This window comes from Myotis lucifugus, unplaced genomic scaffold (assembly GCF_000147115.1).
Source record: "Myotis lucifugus unplaced genomic scaffold, Myoluc2.0 scaffold_23, whole genome shotgun sequence".
In the NCBI taxonomy this organism is placed as follows: domain Eukaryota; kingdom Metazoa; phylum Chordata; class Mammalia; order Chiroptera; family Vespertilionidae; genus Myotis; species Myotis lucifugus.
Window position 1 is genome coordinate 2927900 of NW_005871071.1, and position 20351 is coordinate 2948250.

A 20351-nucleotide genomic window follows, 5' to 3' on the forward strand; every position below is an offset into this window, starting at 1 on the left:
TTAGACAGAGATTTAATTTTTTTTCTCTTGAAACTTGACTATTTCTGAGTTCAGACTGTTTTTGGTTATTTAAAGTAGTATTGAACTTTAAAAAATGTAGCCCTGCCTGGCTTGTGTGCCTCAGTGGTTGAGCATTGACCTATGAACCAGGAGGTCACAGTTCGATTCCTGGTCAGGGCACATGCCCTGGTTGCAGGTTCAGTCTCCAGTAGGAGGTGTGCAGGAGGCAGCAGATCAATGATTCTCTCTCATCATTGATGTTTCTCTCTCTCCCTCTTCCTATCTGAAATAAATTTTAAAAAATGCAAAAATAAATTAAAATAAAAATGAACCAGTGTTTTTTGTTTTTAAATATATTTTATTGATTTTTTACAGAGAGGAAGGGAGAGGGATAGAGAGTTAGAAACATGGATGAGAGAGAAACATCGATCAGCTGCCTCCTGCACATCCCCCACTGGGGATGTGCCCGCAACCAAGGTACATGCCCTTGACCGGAATCGAACCTGGGACCCTTCAGTCTGCAGGCCGACGCTCTATCCACTGAGCCAAACCGGTTAGGGTTGTTTTTTGGTGTGTTTTTTTAAATAAAAGAATGTAGCCCTGGCTGGTGTGGCTCAGTTAGTTGAAGGTCATCCTATGCACCAAAAGGTTGCTGGTTTGATTCCGGATCAGAGAACATGCCCTGGTTTTGGGCTAGATTCCCATTCGGGTGTGTGCAGGAGGCAGCCAATTGATGTTTCTCTCTCATTGGTGTTTCTGTCTTTCTATCCCTCTCCCTTCCTCTCTCTAAAATCAGCCACGGTTTGGGCTGTGTGCTTTCTTCATTTGTACCCAGCAGGGGGAGTTTATCCAATTTTTCATGTTCTAACTTTGAAAACAGTCACAGGCTTCATTCTCTTTTCTTTTAAAAAAAATATTTTTATTGATTTCAGAGAAGAAAAAAAGAGGAAGAGAGAGAGAGAAACATCAATGATGAGAGGGAATCATTTATTGGATGCCTCCTGCATGCCCCACACTAGAGATTGAGCCCGCAACCCAGACATGTGCCCTTGACCGGAATCAAATCTGGGACCCTTCTGTTTGTCTGCAGGCTGATGCTCTATCCACTGAGCCAAACGGGCTAGGGCGACAGGCTTCATTCTGAATAGACCAAGTTAGGTTATAACACCATCCCTGAGTCAATCATTGTAGCAAGGAGGATGGAAATATGTGTATGAACTTGAACTACTTATGTCTACCCTTGGAGGTAGGGGTGAAATAATGCTGATTACATCCTGATGTATGTGGAGTCAGTATAGCCTATAACCTCCATTATACAGGGAATAGAAAAGGAGGTAAGCCATTCCCTTTACCAAATATCATTAGATATTATTTCTGTGTTTCTGTTTCAATATTAATATTGTTTATTTTTGTTTTGTTTTTGTCTCATTAGCAAATTGTTTGCAACAGAAAACTATTTGGCAGCTATTAATGCATACAACTTAGCCATAAGACTAAATACTAAGATTCCACTATTGTATCTGAATCGGGCTGCTTGCCACCTAAAATTAAAAAACTTACACAAGGCCATCGAAGATTCTTCTAAGGTATATATATTTATCTACATATGATACTTTAAAATTGTTATACTCCTATTTATTGGTGTAAATGATGACCTTACCTTTTATGTGTCAAACTTAAATAATTGAGAATTATTTAAATAATAAAGGATTTTAACAATCATCGTGTTTATTACATCTTTTTTTCTGGAAAAAAAATTTATTTATTTATTTATTTTGCATGGACAAGTTTCTTGAGCCTTTAAATTAGATTAGAAATCCCCTATCAATTGCTACTAAACTGCTTTGGTCTATCAGTTGAAATTCACATGGAAATGAGTAAATTGCTATCAGTTTGTGCTCACCCTTTTTCTTATTAAAATTTTGGACACATAATACAAGGTGGAAGGAAAAATACTTGGTATCACTGCCGCTTGCACAGTAAAAGCCTATCTCAATAATTGTTTTCACATTTTCAGAGTAACTTAGTATTTCCTAATTTTCATTACTGATATGTCATTATCTTACACTGCTAGTTTTTTTTCATATCAAAGTAACTTGTTTTAAGGGAAAATCAATGCAAAAATCTCTTATGTGGGTCCTTGAAATTGAGGATATGGAAGAAACGACTAAGTCCTCATACTCTGATCTCATTAAGCTACTGACCATCTGACAATATTTTTTAATCTAGTTTTCCCTTTACTAGAACAATTTTGTACATAAACAAATACTTACTGAATAAATGAATGAACTGAATAATCTAATTTGAATATAAAGAGCCAAAAATGCTACTTAATCATTCTTGCTAGTAAAGATAACGCTTTAGAGATTTCAGATGATGAACCAAATTAAAACTTTGGAGAAGAGGGGTATGAGTCTCATATAGGAACAATTGAACAATTCCTTAAATTGCTCAACATAAATATATGTATTTAATAAATTCCTATAGTAGCTAAGCCAAAAGTTTAGGTGGGTGAGAGCTTGAGGCCTGTTTTTAAAGTTAAAGTTTTTACCATATTTTTGTTTAGATTTGAATTAGAAAGTTATGTTTTCCCCTTATTATTATTATTATTTTGTAAGGCACTAGAATTATTGACACCACCTGTTGCAGACAATGCTAAAGCAAGAATGAAGGCATATGTACGACGTGGAACAGCATTCTGTCAACTAGAATTGTATGTAGAAGGTAAGAAAATGAAAGAGATGTTTCAAGTTTCAAATTATACTCTGGAAAAAAATGTTATTAGGCTTATTTAAGATCATGGCTGTTTAGAACTCCATTATTTTATATTTTTATGACTTTATTTAATCTTTGTAACTTATCTGACAAAAAATTTTTGAAATATTTTAAAAATTGATTCTTATATAAGGGAGTTAGAACAAGATGTGAACAAGTGTAGATCTAGGAAATGCTGTGATATCAACTTTTCCATGAAAAGATGTGTGATATAGGATATAAATGACTCACTTATGATACAATGGAAATTTTAAAATGAGCTTCTTTGGTCACACACATGCATATGCTCAGAAATAACTGATCTACCACAATGTATTATTATTACATATGTTTGTGTGTTTTTTTTTATTGCTAAAAGTATTACAAAGGGTATTACATATGTGTCCTTCCCCCCCCCCCCCACCACCCTTGACAATCCCCTGGCCTCCCTTAACCCCCAGTGTCTTATGTCCATTGGTTATGCTTATATGCATGCATACAAGTCCTTCGGTTGATCTCTTACCCCCCTCCCTCCTGCCCCCCAACCCTCCCTGGCCTTCCCGCTGCAGTTTGACAATCAGTTTGTGTTTTTTGTTTTTTAAATATGGAACATGCTAATCTCTGTATGTTCCAATTTTAGTATGTGTGCTGCCGAAGCAAGCACTTGTTATGTATATATGTATAACACTGTACGAAGGTTTGTAACTAAGCCCTATGTGTACTGAAGCCATCTCACTTATTTAATTGTTATTATTTTACATTTTTAATGTATTTAGGGCTTATTTACAGGTAGCTACTCACGTTGTTCCAAAGGCAAAATATTGTAGTAGCGAGGTTTCATCTTCAGCACTCCTTTTCCCATACCTCCTTCCCAGATGGTTTTTTAGCTTCCCTTCATTCAAGGCCTAATGGACTCTAGCCTTTAAAAGTTTTATTATTTCTATAAAAAACTAAATCTGATATTTGATACCATTTTTATTAATATTGGAATGTTTTGTCTTGAACTTTACTCTTGTAATCAAAGAATAAAGATGTAGTAAAACCTCAAAAAAAAAGTTTTATTATTTCTAAGTTCATCTTTAAACTTATTACTGCCATTTTTAGAAGATTTTTCTAACCAAAGCATCTATATTATGTTTATATGCTAATATAGTGTCTTATCTAGCTTCATGAGGATAAAAAAAATACCAAGACAGGAATGAAACACTATAAAACTATCTTTTCAAATTATAGTAGCATCAGGCTTTTTTGAGCTAAAGATGAGAAAATGAAGGGTTGGAAAAGTTAAGTGATTTGTCTGAAGTAGCATAGCAAATCAATACAGCACTTAGAACTCAAGTTTCCTTCCTCCCAAAGAAATTCTTCCTACCGTTTTATTGGTAATGATTTACCAACCCATCCACAATGCTTTCTTTCTTAACCAATTTTCCTCAAAGGAATTCTGTAGCTATAACTACAGAAAAAAAAAACCCCCACAAACTACAGTTTATGAATTACATAAAGTATGAATTGTCTACCAAAATTATTTTTAGAAATTTAGAATTTCTAAATAAGATGCCATATATTACTTTTTAAAAAAAATCTTCAACCTGAGGATATTTTTTAATTGATTTTAGAGAGAGGAAGGGAGAGAGAGAGAAGCATCAATGTGAGAGAGAATCATTGATCAGATGCCTCCTTACAAGCCCCAACCAGGAATTGAATCCACAACCTCTGGGTGCATGGGATGAAGCTCCAACCAACTAAGCCAACCAGGCCAGGGCTCTTTTTTTTTTTTTTTAATTGATTTTTGAAATAGAGAGGAAGGGAGAGAAAGAGAAAGAAAGGAAGAGAAAGAAGGGAGGGAGGGAAGGAAGGAGGGAAGGAGGGAGGGGAGAAAGTGAGAGAGGGAGAGAGTGAGACTTGTTGTTCCACTTATTTATGCATTCATTGGTTAATTCTTTTATGTGCCCTGATGGGATCAAACCTGAAATCTTGGCTTATTGGGATGACACTCTAACCAACTGAGCTAGCTGGCCATGGCCCATTTATTACTTTTTCATTGAGGCGATAAAAATGTCCTTTCATTAATATATGACTTTTATTGATTCTGTTCATGCTTTAATGAATTTAAGCTTTTAGCTTATTTGTTCTTGAATTTGAAATAACTGCTTCTTACTGAATCCTGAATGAACTCATTATAATTATTCGAAAAATCACTGAAAAATTTCTGTAGTTTGTTAGAGCTACTGCCATGTGTGTGAAGATGTGAATCTGATTTAAAGCCTGGTACTGGTCCTGAACCATATTCTTAGTGGTTATTTGTATTTTTAAAAAATATTGTCTAAGCCCTGGCCGGTGTGGCTCAGTTGGTTGAGCATCATCCTATGCACCAAGAGAGTTTGCCTATTGGATTCCTGATCAGGGCACATGTCCAGGTTTCAGGCATCATCCCCATTAGGCAGTGTGTAGGAGGCAGCCAATTGAGGTTTCTCTCTCATCCATGTTTTTCTCTCCCCCCTTCCTTCCTCTCTCTCTAAAAACATATTTAAAAATATATATTGTCTAGATAATACAAGTATTTATGAAATATTTTCTTGATCATTATTGCTATATAAATATAGGCCTACAGGATTATGAAGCTGCACTTAAGATTGATCCATCCAACAAAATTGTACAAAATGATGCTGAGAAGATTCGGAACATAATTCAAGGAACAGAAGTAAAATCTTAATGACTACTGGAAGCAACTAGGTATTGTAATGAGTTTTGTTTAGAGTTTTTTCAAAATAACTGGAGGCATTGGGAATCTTTGTACATGTTATGGGTAATTGTGCAGAATCACTTTATTTTAGTGCTCTAGTGCTGTTGGAAGGAAAAATATTACAAATTTATTGAAAATAATATGTTTGAGATACATGGTCTCTGATTAAGTAAATCAAAATAATCTATTTCAATTCTTTATCTCTTTATATTAATATATAATTTAATTACATATTTTTGTTACTGAATTCAGCTTGCCCTTATAACCAATAAAATATTTGTTGGTGTGATGATGACCAAGACACTTACTGATTCATTTTTAACAAGGCAAAATTTTAAAATTAGAGATTGTGTTTAAAAAGTATTTTGTCTGTATTAAATATTCTATTTAATTGTCTGAATGGTTGACTTTGGTATAATCAGTACTGATGTTTTTACATAGTTTCCAAGTGCACAGGACCTGTTTTATTTATTTTTCTTATACTCACCTGAGAATATTTTTTCTATTTTAGAGAGTGGAAGGGAGAGGGAGAGACAGAGAGAAACATTGATGTGACAGAGACACATTGATTAGTTGCCTTCCGCATGCCCCTGACCAGGGCCAGGAGCCTGCAATCGAGGTACGTGCCCTTGACCAGAACTGAACCAAGGACCATTTAGTCCGCAGTCTGACACGTTATCCATTGAGCCAAACCAGCTAGGGCTCTTTTTTTTTTTTCCTTTAATGTCTCTACCACCTGTTGTTTGAGGTTGGATCAGTCCAACCTAGTAAAATAGCTATTTGGAATATCTTATTTTCTTCTTTTTTTTTTTTAATATATTTTTTATTGACTTTTTACAGAGAGGAAGGGAGAGAGATAGAGAGTTAGAAACATCGATGAGAGAGAAACATCGATCAGCTGCTTCCTGCACATCTCCTACTGGGGATGTGCCCACAACCCAGGTACATGCCCTTGACCGGAATCGAACCTGGGACCTTTCAGCCCGCAGGCCGACGTTCTATCCACTGAGCCAAACCGGTTTTGGCGGGAATATCTTATTTTCACATTCAAACACTGTCTGGTGAAGATACATTTTCTAGTACTTTCAAGTACCCCAGGGGAAAAAAAGAACAAAAGGTAAAATGTTAAGTTAGAATGTTATGTTATTGGCAGATGTATGTGGCAAATCAAATCATAAAGTTGCTTGGCAAACATGGAATGGGAACGAAGGAGAATTAGTTTGATGAGTGGAATGTTTCATGGCATCATGCATCCAATTCTACGCAACAGGCTTCTTTCCAATAAAGGGCCTCCACCAACTTGAAATACTTAGGCTTATCACAATTGGATGCAAGAAAATAAAGATGGGCTTGGCACTTGTCTAAGACTTTGGCAACTTTGGAAATTCCAAGTGCTAGGCGCTTATGTAGGGGCAGAGAAACTTTTCTCTAGCCTCATGGTTCTTTTGGCTGGTCTAAAAATCAAATAGACACGAGAAAAGGAGGCCTTGGGGACAGGTTCACGGGATTTGTCTGGGACAAATTGCTGCAGCCTATTGCTCTCCTGGTCCCTTCGAGTTTAGGAGAAAAATAGGAGGCGAGGCATGGGTATGCTCCTGGGAGGGAGAGCATGCTGGAACTTCGTTTTGAAGGGTTTTAAAGGCTGAGCATTTAGGGGAGGTGTTATGGGAGGATCTCAATAAAAAATTCATGAGAATGAGGTTTATTCTCTTAACTTCATTTGTCCTTGGGTGTGGTTGGCAAAATGACACTAATTGGATTTCAGCTGTCTTCCTGAGTAGGGTGATTTAAGCTATTTATCCTCTGGTTGGGGAGAAGTGCAGCCCATTTATGTACTCGTAAGTGTCCCTGGTTTAAGGACGATAGGATTTACTGGATGGCTACAAACTGCTGGGCAGCGAGATTTTGTAGATGGCTGCAAACTGCTGTTTAACTATCTCAGTTTCCTCATTCTGCTTGTCCTGGCTTACTAGCCTATTTCATCAGTTTGGTTTTTGTGGTGGCAGGCAGCTGAACCTTGGTTTTGGTTACAGCAACAGCTGATTTTCCTCACATAGTCCCTTCACTTCCTTCAGGGCTGATCAAACCTTATCAGAGATCTTCCTTGACTAACTACCTAAAATAACTTCTTGCCTGAGCACTCCCTCTCTCCTAACCCTATTTATTTTTTTCCATAACACTTAGCACCTGGCATGTTTCATACATATAGTCCTATATACAGATATTTACATGTAAAATATATGTATAAAATATATGAAATAAATGCATACATTACACATAACTATATATATAAAAGGCTAAGCCACCCGGCCGATTGGTATGATGCACACTGACCACCAGGGGGCAGACGCTCAGCACAGGAGCTGCTGAGCTGCAGTGACTTGGCAGCAGTGGTTCTCGGGTGATGCACCCCAAAACCAGAGAAGAGGAAGCCCAATTCCTCCAGGGGCTGCGTGATTCCACCTTCCGCCGTGGGTTACGTTGGTTCTGGGGCACTGTCGGCTCCGAATCTGGTTTACTGCACACTTGTGTTTGAGTTCCACACCCTGTACGACAGCAACTTTGCAGAGTGCCCTCTTGCACTCCAGGACCCCTTGGGGGATGTCAGCTGGTTTCGGCCCAATCCCTGCAGGCCAGGCCGGGGGACCCCACCTGCCGGAGGGACCCCGCTCACTCCACAGACGCCCTTCCAGCCATGGCTCCACCCCAGGTGAGGCCAGCCGGGGAGGGGCTGCAGGAGGTTGGCTCCAGGGCGTGTCAGGCCCTTCTCGCCCAGTCCCACCTCATCGGCCACCTTCTAATTAATTTCCTTTCAATGTGCACGAATCTGTGCCCTGGGCCATTAGTATAGATATATTTACATGTAAATATACATGCATAATTTATAAAATATTTGTCTATATGTATATAAATACATGTTTAACATGTATGTGTTACATATACAGGATGTCCACAAAAATGTATACACACTTTAACAGCTGATAGCTCAATTTTGAAAATGTTTTAATAAACATTGCCTTCATAATTATTCAAGGTGTGAGATACATTTTTGGGGACACCCCATATAAATAAATATTTTAAAATATTTACATTATATATGTATACATGTTTATACATGTTTTTAAATCTGTTTTCCCCTATTAGGACTTACTAGGATCTAAACTTCATGAGGGCAGGCTCTTAGTGCCTAGTAGTCCCTAGACTTTAATAGGCACTGAATGACTACATAATGGCATTCCAGACAGTATGCTCGATTTGGAGATATCCATATGAGAATTTTAGCAATAACAACAAAACAAAAGGCCTACCCACCTGCCACAGTAAAGAACATTAGGCTAATAACTATATATTATATATTAAAAAGTTGACTCCACTTGTTACATCTACAGAGGAGAAAATGGTTTGCATAGTTTAAGTAGAGAAAAGACTAGTACATTCAAATTCTGTTGCATTATTTGTCTGAAAATCTTGTGCAGAGCCTCAATTTAGAGGAAGTGAACAGAACTAATTTCTCTTCTTGCTTGTGCCATTACCAAATAACAAATTTGGGGGTATCTGAAATCATTTCGTGAAGCTGCAGAGTGAATGAGCTCTTTCCTCACATCAAGCCATTTTTGTAAATAGGTGGTCAAGCTTTTCTGATCCCCTAGTGACTCACAAGATTATTCATCCTAACTGATGTTAATATCCTGAGCCTAAAACAAAGAGAAACATAGAAACAGTGACAGTAACAGTTTTTGGTAAAAACAAAAATCCTCTTTGGATTTCTTTCAGTTAGCAAAAACGGGTACTAATGTAGGTCATCTGCAAAAATGAATTGGTGTAATGCAAACTTTCAGAAAGTATTTTAAATAAACATTGCCTTTATAATTATTCAAAGTGTGTTTATATATATTTTGGGACACCCCATATAAACATAAATATTTTAGAATATTTTATTCCCCAATGCCCCCTTTCTCTGACTTCCCAGTAAGCCAAAGCAGGCCAGTCTAGGTCAATTCCCCACCTAGTCCCTCTCCCGTTGCTTCTTCTATCCTAGGCCCTTCCTTGTTTCACTGACCCAGCTTTAATAAATGTCCTCTAAAAACCACCTGGACTCATACTATGAAATCTTTCCTGCACGAAGTCAAGAACCCACACACTACCAGTGGCCCTAGGTAGACCTGATCAGGGCCAGGCCCTTTCCTGGTAACAAAACAACAAAAGTAACATACATAAATGTCTTTTTTTTTATAGTATGTATATTTACATAGTATAGTGTCTACCATAAGTAGGGGTTCAATAACTACTTGCTGGCTTGGCCAGTGTGGCTCAGTGGTTGAGCATTGACCTATGATCCAGGAGGTCACAATTTGATTCCCAGTCAGGGCACTTGCCCAGGTTGCAGCTTGATCCCCAGTGCGGGGTGTAGGAGGCAGCCCATCAATGAGTCTCTCTCATCATTGATGTTTCTCTCTCTCCCTTCCTCTCTGAAATCAATTTAAAAATAATTACTTGGTGAATGAATGAATGAATAACAAGTCCTCTCACCCTATCAGGGTAGCTCAGTTGGTTAGATTGTCATCCCGATCCACCAAGGTTGTGAGTTCAATCTCCAGTCAGGGCCCATACAAGAAGCAACCAGTGAATATATAAATAAGTGCAACAACAAATTGATGTTTCTCTCTCTAATCAATTTTTAAAAATGGGAAAAAAAAATGTCCTCTCTTCCATGAGCCTAGCAGAGGGAATTAACATTTCCCCAGGTTCTAAGCCATTACTTGAAATAACACACAAGTGGGAAATTACTGGTCAGATTCTTCCTTAATTCAATCTTTTTCTTAGAGCGCCTATGTTCCTTTGTCTTGATAAATATATCCAGTAGACAACTGAGATCATGAAAGTTTTTTTTAAGATTGTGGAATACATGAACTAAATAAAGCTAAGATGTACAAAAATGCTTCTACCTTTTATTCTGCTATTCTAACACATTTTTAAGAAGTCAATGTCACTCAGTTATCAGTTGAAATACTTTATTTCTTACAAATATTTTTTAAAATTAAAATCTTTCCATATTCCCAATTAGGTATTCTAGCCTTAGACTTAAAACTCATTTTTTTTTCTGAGTATATTTTCTGTTAAATATACAAAAGAATATATTTTCATTGATTATGTTGAAAATTATGAAAATTATAGGTTCTGGTTCTGTCAGGTGCCGTATTTAGAGTGTTATTTTGATAAAATCCCGTAGCTCTGATATGCCTTGAAAATTCTTGCTCTTTTGGAGTATAAATGCAGGGGAAAAACTGTGGCGTAGGTATACATTCACCATAAGTACTTGAATTGGTTTTATACATAATCATCTTAGGCTCTGATAGTGAGGTAGCTGTAAGGAGTGTTTTTGGATCCAACATACATGAAAACACAGGATTGCCAGGGTTCACACAAGTAGGCAGTTGTTGAGGTTTCATTTCTGTGTCTGAAGTTGAAAGTAAAGTACTTTTTTTATCCTAAAATATAAACACATCAAATCATTCTCAATTATAAAGTTGTTGGTGGGGGGAAACCCCAAAACTATTAAACTTAGCCCCAGCCCTAATTTTAATACCACTCATAAAAATTAACTCAAAATGAAGACTTAAATGTAAGGCCTGAAACTGCAAAACTCTAGGGAAAAAGTAGGAAAAAAACTCATTAGTCTTCACAACAGTTTTTTGGATGTCACACCAAAAGCACAAGTAACACATGCAGAAATAAACAAGTGGGACTATATCAAACCAAAAAGTCTGTACACAGCATAGGAAACCATGAACAGAATGAGACAACAACTTAAACAATGGGACAAAATGTCTGCAAACTATATATCCGATAAGAGGTTAATATTAAAAAATATACAAGGAACTCATATAATTCGAAAGCAAAAACCCCACACCAAACAATGGTCTGATTAAAAAATGGACAGAAGAGATCCAAAATGGCAGCAGAGTAAGTGGAAGCTACACGGACACTCTCCCAGGACCAAACTGGAAATACAACTAAAATACAGAAAAACCAGCCCCCCAAATCAACTGAAGACTAGCTGGAGAGAACCTTGATAACCAAGGAGGGAAAGTGGAGACTGCATAGAGACTGGTAGGAAATGCGGAGGCATGAAAGGGCTGGCCGGGCTCCCAGGGACAGTAGCTGAAGTGCAGGAAGTATATCTCAACTGTGGGGGGTTCCCACTGAGAACTCTGGAGTCTAAACCCCAAGCTTGGCTCCCCAGCCCAGAGCACCAGAACTGAGAAAGGTGCCCACATAATATCTGGCTGTGAAAAGCAGCAGGTTTGCTGCCTGCCAGGGAGAGATGGCTTGAAATTCACACACCCTCTTAAAGGGTCAATGCACAAAATTTTATGTGCAGCCACTCACCTTGGGCCTGGCAGAGGGAGCACAGAGTGGACTGGAGGTGTGTGAGTAGAGTCCAGGGTTGGGGGCTCTGGGTTTGGAGCTTAGAGGGCAGCCACCTTGGTTTCATGTGCTGAGTCATTCACTCATGCTGCTGAGGACATCTTTCTCTGGCAGTACTTTCCTATCCAAGTGGTTTTTGCCTAGGGGAAGGCAGTTGCCCCACCCTGTTGGAAGACTTCTCACCCAACCCCGTGGTCAATAGCCTGAGGTTAATCAGTGTCAATCCCACTGCAGGTAGAAGTGGATCTCTGGAGGCTTTGAGTCTTTGCCTGGTCTCCTTCTGGGCCTGGGGTTAGATAAAGCAGACCCTGGTGCACATCTTGGTCTTTCCAAAGGCACCCAGCCCCAGCAGAGGAAGACACGAGTTGTGGATTGCTGAGAGCTCCTAACAGGGTACTTAGGGTCAGTCACAAACAGCTTCTGACATTGTCCTGCACTAGAGATTTGGAGTTGTAGCCGATCTACCTAATACACAGACACAAACCCAAACAGGCAGCCAAAGTGGTGAGACAAAAAAAGCCCTAAATGCAAGAGAATTCTCCAGAAGAGCTAAATGAAATGGAAATAAGAAACTGATCAGATATAGAGTTCAGAATAATGATGGCAAGTATGCTCAACAGCATGAGAAAAGACATAGTAATTATTAAAAAAGACCAGTCTGAAATGAAGAATGACATAACGCTAATAAAGAACACATTGGAAGGAATACACAGCCAATTAGGGGAAGCCAAGGATTGAATCAGTGAATTAGAAGACAGGGTAGAAGAAAATCACTCCATCAGAGAACCAAAAAGAAAAAACAGGACAGCTTAAGGAAGCTGTGAGACAACATAAAACGTAACAATATTCGCATCATAGGAGTGCCAGAAGGGGAATAAAGTGAGCAAAGGATAGAGAACTTGTTAGAAGTAATAATGGCAGAACTCTTCCCTAACCTGGTGAAGGAAAAAGTCATACAAGTTCAGGAGGCACATAGAGTCTCAAGCAAGAAGAATCCAAACAGGCCCATGCCCAAACATATAATAAAAATGCCAAAAATTAAAGAAACCATCAACAAAATGAAAATGGAGCCAACTGTATGGGAGAACATACTTGGCAATTATACATCTGATAAAGGATCAATATCCAAAATATATAAGGAACTCACTACAGCAGATTGTGATTCATGAAACTGAGACCCTTTTAAGACTTCTAAATCCTTAAAATTAGCAAGCATATAATCTGCTTCTTTAACTCTAAAAGGAGATAAAAATGTTTATAGAGCTGTTCTGTCAAACTAATGTGAGGACAAAGCCTTTTCTGAGTTGCATACTTGGATCAGATTAGTTAGGTTCCTCTTAGTGTAACCCAACTCACCCTGAATTCCTGGGTAATCTATAATAATAAAAGTGTAATATGCTAATTAGACTGGACATCCTTCCAGATGAAGCTGCGGTGGCAGGGGCCGAGGCAGAGGCCCCCAGCCACAGCAGTGGTGGGGGCCAAGCCCCTTGCACGAATTTCGTGCATTGGGCCTCTAGGTCTATATAATGTCTCAGCAAAGTTAAATTTACTAATGTTCAGAACCTATTAGTTGTAAAAGCTTGAGTTCAAATCTGCAAATGTGAAGTATTTAGTACACTTTCTTTTTCTTTTCCTTTGTTCAGATTTAAATGATTATCAACCTATGATCCAACCCTTCATCATTATCATTTCCCTTTTGTATATCATATGTAAAATTGGTTTTCAAAAGCTGCCTTAGTCTGTGCTTATGAAGATATATATACTGAAAGAAAATTGGATGTAAAGATAAATTGCTATGTAAAATGGAATCATTTTTTATCATTTTCTTTTTTGCACGTTTACCTCAATGCTTTTGTATGCTCTTCCAGAATTCAGTTCTGAAATTTACAGGTTAACAACACTACATTAGTATGCTACAATCTATAAATATAAAAGGCTAATATGCAAAGTGTCCCCTCGGGAGTTCGATCGATCGCTATGATGTGTGCTGACCACCAGGGGGTGGCATAGAATGAAGGAAGGCACCAGCCGGCAGCCAGCAGCTGGGGAAGGGAGGCCCCAGCTGGCAGCCAGAAGGCCCCGATCGTCCCTGATCGCCAGCCAGGCCTAGGGACCCTACCTATGCAAAAATTCGTGCACCAGGCCTTTAGTTTACTAATATTCAGTTCATACTCATATATCTTATGGGAAGCTGGCAAAATTAGAAATAGAACTCATCAGATCTTGCTATGTATTCTTTTTGATGCTGCCTATTAATTTTTTTTAAATATCAAGAGCACAGACATTGGATGATAATAAACTCCCAGCATCCTATGGAGTATCAACAGGACAGCTTTTCTCAAAATGTCTAGGTTACCTCTGCACAGGGAAAGCCTCTTAGGTGGAAGGTGACTGCCCTGTGATTTGTGGGGAAAAGTACCAACTCTAATTTATGGACACCCAGTCAGTTTGCCCAGAAGAACCTCTTTCACAGAGGACTCTCATCAAATCACCCTCTACTTCTGGTTCTAAATTTTGATCAGCTTTGGTGCAAAATGTAATACAGAAAACCAAATCTAGTTAAAATAGAGGATAAGTTAGCTGATAAACTTTGTGTCTACCTAAATCTTTTAGACCTCCAGGATAATTCACAAATGTTTATAGACTTAGAAACAAAATACACACTACTTTTACTTTTTTGTCATAGGCCCTCACTGCAGCTTTCTTATTTGGGTTTCACCCTCCTCAAATCTCATATTCTTAAAATGTGGAGTTCAAACTGTATACAGTTTAAAATAAAACTAAACAAAATAGTCTAATACAGTGATGGCGAACCTATGACACACGTGTCAGAGATGACACGCGAACTCATTTTTTTGGTTGATTTTTCTTTGTTAAATGGCATTTAAATATATAAAATAAATGTCAAAAATATGTCTTTGTTTTACTATGGTTGCAAATATCAAAAAATTTCTATATGTGACACGGCACCAGAGTTAAGTTAGGTTTTTTCAAAATGCTGAAACGCCGAGCTCAAAAGGTTCGCCATCACTAGTCTAATACAAAGAATAATAAAATGATTATTTTAAGTTCTCTGTCAGTTATGCATGGGGTCAGCAACTGTTTTTTACTTAAGGATAAAAAGGTAAATTAAAATTGTAAATGATTATTTTAAAATTGACTATGTCGTAGAATTGGCTTGGGAAAGAATACAATCCTACAAATAGATGATAGTAGCTTTCTTACTAATTTAATTTCTAAGGCTTTCCTAGAATTAGAAAAAGCCTGGCCACTTTAATTTCTCAAAGTCCTTCAGTATAAACACATATTAAAAAATATAGAAGCCATTGAAATAACAAAAATATTTCTTAGCCTTAGCTGGTTTTGCTCAGTGGATAGAGCAATGTCAGGGCCCTGGTTTGATTAGGGTCAAGGACACATGCCCGGGCTGCAGGCCTATCCCCAGAAGGGGGCGTGCAGGAGGCAGCCTATCAATGATTCTCTCTCATCATTGATGTTTCTATCTTCCTCTCCCTTCCTCTCTCTTAAATCAATAAAAGTATATTTTTAAAAAATATTTCTTAGAGAAGCTGTAATTATAAAATTATTTTTTTTTCTTTTTTGGTGTCACAGTTGATGTTAACTATAGTAACGTCCAAAGCAAAAACACACACAAAAGTGTAAGTTTGAGACACCTTTTGTTTCTGTTGAGGCCCACCATCTTGCTTGTTAATGTTTTTCTTAACTTTTTTATTCCTTCCACAATTGGGGGACAGTTAAAGCTTAGCTTTCTAGTTTCCATCAACAGTATGAGTGCACCTACCTTTTGTAGCTCGTATTTGAGCAAGGTACAATGTAAATAAATGAAAAATGAACAAGGTACATTTTTTGTTGTTGTTCAAAGCCATCACCTCATGGTTCGCCATACGGTACGAGTTGCATACCATCCCCAATCATCTTTATACCTTTAGAGCAATTCTGGCTTAATTCAACATTGCACATTTGCATCTGTGTAGCTCAGTGGCTGCCTAGAAAGGTGTTGTTTGTTGTTGTTGTATTGTGGGGTTTTTTTTGTTTGTTTTTTTAGGATGGTGCCCCAAATTTAAAGCAAAGTAGACGAACATTCAAAAACATCTAGCCCTCTGTCCAAACCCACTCAGCCATACCCGGTCATTCTCCATATCTTTCTTTTTTCGTCAAAGGCAGTCTTTTTCTTCAGCGGATGACGAGGCGGCCAAAGGATGCGGCTTTTTATGTACAGCCAATTAAAGCCTGAAAGAGAAGGGAAAACATGGGCTGGATCAAAATCCCGGGCAGTCCTCAGGGTTGGAACCATGAATCCTTTGGAGCGATTGTAGCAGCCCGTCTCCATAGCAACCTTCCGCGGCGCCTCTCCGCCTTTAGAGCGCCCGGGCCCGGATGTTATGAGACTCGTGGCTTCCCGCCGCCTCCCCGCGGCGGGCTGCGCTGCTCTTCGGGAGTCGTAGTTCTTCCCTCCGCTGCCGCCCGACGCAAGGCGCGGGGCGAGACTACGAGTCCCAGCATGCACTGCGGCGCTCCGCCGGCCGCCTCCTCTCGGGAGCGGACGCCTGCGAGCAGGTTGTTGTTTTTATTAGAGGCGTCACTGGGCTCGGAGCTGTGACCAACGCCACCGCAACAGCCGGCACTTTGGGGCGGAGGTGGCGCTGCCCCTTCAGGTACGGCCCGGGGTGGGTTTGGGCCCCAGGAGAGGAGTCGCGGCCACCTGTCGGGGCCTTGGCTAGCACCCGCGGCTCATACGCCTGGCGGAGGCATTCGCGCGGTCTCCTCTGAGGCTGAGCTCGGAGTTCGACTCCTGCCGCCTGGTGCGTGTGGCCGCACCGGTGGCCTCGGAACCGGAGTCTGCAAAGAGCCGGTGTCGGTTCCTGAGGCGTCGGGTCTGGTGGTCCTGCAGCCTCCGACTGCCACGTGCAGACCCCAGCGCTGCGCTCAAGGTGCGGGGGATGCGTGCGGCTCGGGGACCCTCCTTCCTCCCCTGGGCTGGCTCGGGTGAGAATCCATATGGTGAGATGTTACGTGCGTCACCCTGCCGGGTTTTCAGCCGGCCCATCTTTTTTTGGTGACGTTTGAGCCCCGTGATGCCAGGAATAGAAAAATTAAATATTAAATAGTGCAGGTGAGATTTCTGCTCGTACACCAGGCGCTCCATATCCGTGTCCTCCTCCAGCGGCCCCCTTTAGCGTCGGCCTTCCAATCGAGAAATCTGCTGGATTAGCTCTCCATAGAGAGCTTCGCAAACCTTACATGCTTCCCTTGTTTGATGAATCCAACTCTGCCAGTGGGAGTGCCAGTTTTAACGAACTCAGTCCATTAAGGTACTTGGTTGCGGGGATGAAATTTACACTGCTTTTCTCTAGCTTTATTGAAAAAACGGAATGGAGTTTTCTTGTAGCTAGAACGGGTATTACGAATTTTAGGAGACTTGCATTTTCCAGTAAGGTCGCATCCTTTGGATAGTGCTTGAAATGTCACTATTAGCCCATCATATCCTTTGGCTTAAGGTTTTAATATTGTTAGGCTCCAAATTTTCGGTGATATTTATCACACCATCCTAGTGTGAATGGTTTATTCTTTCCTGAGCTCTGAGCCTAAAAGGGAAGGGAAAGAGAAAGTGTGTGGGTGGGGTGGGGGAGGGTGTAGGTATTTTTTATTTTTAAATTAATTTATTACCTATTATAACTTGAAGTTAACAGAATTCTAATTCTTTTTTTAAAAAAATAGGTTTCTATTGAAACATCAGTGATGAGAAAGAATCATTGATCTGCTATCTCCTGCACACCCCCTACTGGGGATGGAGCCTGCAACCCTGGCATGTGCACAGATTGGCATCTAACCATGACCTCCTGCTTCATGGGGCCATGCTCAACCAGTGAGCCACATTGGCCCGGAAGGGGGGTATTCTTTTAAAACATAAATTTAACCCTTTACCTACGGATGGGATTCGAATGAAAGAAGCTGTTAAAATCATTCTTAAATGTGCGAAATAGTAATTTTTAAGTAAAATAGGTTAGAGAATAGTGTGATTCTAATTTTGTAAACTACATAGAATGTAGAGTAATTATATGCCTTGAAATGTCAATGTAAGAAACGTTTAAACCTGTAGAGTTTTTATGAGTTTATTTGAGCCAAATTGAGACAGTTGCTGGGAAGCAAAATCTCAGTGGATTGAGAAAATGCTCCAGAGAATAGCAGCTTTGCACCTTACTTTATACATTCTAATCAAAGAGGAGGAATAAGGATTACATGAAATCCATTGATAATAGAGTATTAGGAAAGTGGGAGAAAGCAAAGCAGGGAAATCTCTGGGATTAGATAAAGAGTAAAATAAATAGACACATAATTTTACATTTGTGGATATAGGATAATTAGCACTTAACAACACGGTAACAATAACAATGAGGATTTTTGTGGTCTCTGCTCTGATGCAGTGAGGGTTCCGGTAAAAGGAAATTTCCAGAAATTGCAAAGGTATGTTATGACCAAAGACCTCCCCTTTAATATGTGGTCCCTTTTTGGTCCACAGAAATAAGACTGAAAGGATAGTTTTAATTATAAAAGTGAAATTACAAATAATTTTTTATTTTTATTTTAAAATATATTTTACTGATTTCAGAGAGAAAGAATTGATTTTATTGATTTTATTGATTTCAGAGAGAGAAACATCAATGATGAGAGAGAATCATTGATCAGCTGCCTCCTGCATGCCCCACAGTAGAGATTGAGTCTGCAACCCCGGCATGTGCCCTGACCAGGAATTAAACCATGACCCTGGTTCATAGATCAGGCTCAACTACTGAGCCATGCTGGTCTGGCACAAATAATTTTTTCTTTATACTTTCTGGTATTTCCCAAATTTTCTATAGAAAAAAAACTTAATTTAAAAATGGAGATAGGTGTAGCATTTCTAGTTATAAAGACTCTTTAAACATTACTTAAAGAAGCAAATAAGTCACAATGAAAAATGTAACTCTTGAAAGGGACAAGAGTTCATTAGTTGGACTAGAAAGGTAAAAAACAAACAAACAACCATGACAATAATTCTTAGTATTTGTACATCTCATCTGATTTTGCTCTGTTTTCTTTTCACTTAATACAGTAAAATCAAAGAAAAATGTGCTAAGCCTTTCTTCAATTAAGGCAGTGAAATCTTGATTATTTTAATAAATCCATCAGGTGATAAAATATGGAGATACTAATCTGAAAATATATCCAGATCTGGATATAAGAAATCTATCATTTGTTATTTTGTAAGCACTTGACAGTGGAAATGTTAAGCAATTATTATAAAATGGGAATTTTAAATTTGTTTTCATTGAATCACTTTGAGTACTATGTTTGATATTTTGAATTTATGTTAATTTTTGTTTCCTATTATGGGTATGTTAGATATGGTAGGTAAGTAGCATATTATTAAGCCTACATTTTGTTGTGTGTTTTTTTTTACATACAGGAAGGGCCATATTGTTCTGTAGGAACAGTTGATGTATTTTTGTAATTATCAGCCTTGAAAAATTGGGGTTTACCTTTTTGCCATTTTACTGTGTTGGCTCAATATCTTAATAGATACATGGGTCCATTTACAGGACATAAGAATATGTATAGTTAACATGTTTGATTTATGAACTGTTCACAAGTATTGTGGTTCAGGTTGTATAATTGTATACTTATCCAAGTTAAATAAGATTTCTAAAAATTAAGTGAACTGCTAAGATCATAGAAGTAGCAGTTTCTGAGCATGTAAAGAATGTGGACACAGCAGCAAGGCCTGTAAGCCCAGGGTGTTTTAAAACAGAAAATGCAGACTCATCTAACACTGCGGAACTACTAGAGGCTGGATTGTTTTTGTGTTGGTGTGTGGTTAAGGTGAGGAAGTTGCCAATTGTAAGTGATAATTTACATTTTCAAGAATTGTCTTCCTGGCAGTTATGCAATTTTGACTAGATTAAAACAGCTAAAAAATATAAGTCAGCTTCAAAGATCATGTCCAATAAACTTGAAAAAAATATCTCAAATTGAGTTCTAAAATGAAATTTAGCTCTGTAATATGGGGAGGATTACAGCTAACTGAGGAATTTTTATTTTAAGGGCATTTAATGTGTGGAAACCTGTTTAAAGGTCTGTAGAGTTTTCTGAAGGAAGTATTAGGAAATGAGTTAAGTAAGTAAAAGAATTTCCTCTGTCATCCCGGGAAGTCAAAATCTAATTTTTTATTAGTACTTGTCTATAAATTACTATCCTGAAACCTTACTTCTGGTTCATATTGCCAGTGCGATGGAATGTAAAAAAAATTGGATTGGGAGTCAGATGTTTAATTATGTTTTGCAAGTACTACAATGTTATGGGTCCCTGTTGTTTCTATTTGTGTTGTAAATAATAGCCAATTGCTTTACTTCATGGGGTATTG

At 38.6% G+C, this 20351-nt stretch overlaps 3 protein-coding genes across 7 annotated transcripts in view; 2 read left to right on the plus strand and 1 right to left on the minus strand.

Annotated features, from left to right (window-relative positions):
- DNAAF4 (dynein axonemal assembly factor 4) overlaps window positions 1-5602 on the plus strand; it is a 31873-nt gene extending 26271 nt beyond the window's left edge. Inside the window, exons 7-9 of the mRNA XM_006085923.3 lie at window positions 1433-1586; window positions 2619-2724; window positions 5358-5602. Of these exons, the coding sequence (XP_006085985.1) occupies window positions 1433-1586; window positions 2619-2724; window positions 5358-5467 (370 nt within the window). The 3' untranslated portion in view covers window positions 5468-5602. The remainder of the gene's footprint in view (window positions 1-1432; window positions 1587-2618; window positions 2725-5357) is intronic.
- A 4890-nt stretch (window positions 5603-10492) lies between these two features.
- Window positions 10493-16306, minus strand: CUNH15orf65 (chromosome unknown C15orf65 homolog). Its single transcript, XM_014453433.2, has 2 exons — window positions 16075-16306; window positions 10493-10986 (listed from the first exon to the last, which is right to left on the minus strand). The coding sequence occupies exons 1-2, from the start codon at window positions 16087-16089 to the stop codon at window positions 10639-10641; spliced, it is 363 nt and encodes a 120-aa protein (XP_014308919.1). The 5' UTR covers window positions 16090-16306; the 3' UTR covers window positions 10493-10638.
- Window positions 16307-16349: 43 nt separating this feature from the next.
- CCPG1 (cell cycle progression 1) overlaps window positions 16350-20351 on the plus strand; it is a 45229-nt gene continuing 41227 nt past the window's right edge. For 2 of the 5 annotated variants that reach the window (XM_023751621.1, XM_023751624.1), the window contains exon 1: window positions 16452-16605. The gene's annotated coding sequence lies outside the window, so the exon portion shown is untranslated. The other 3 variants (XM_014453419.2, XM_023751622.1, XM_023751623.1) reach the window with 3 other exon arrangements.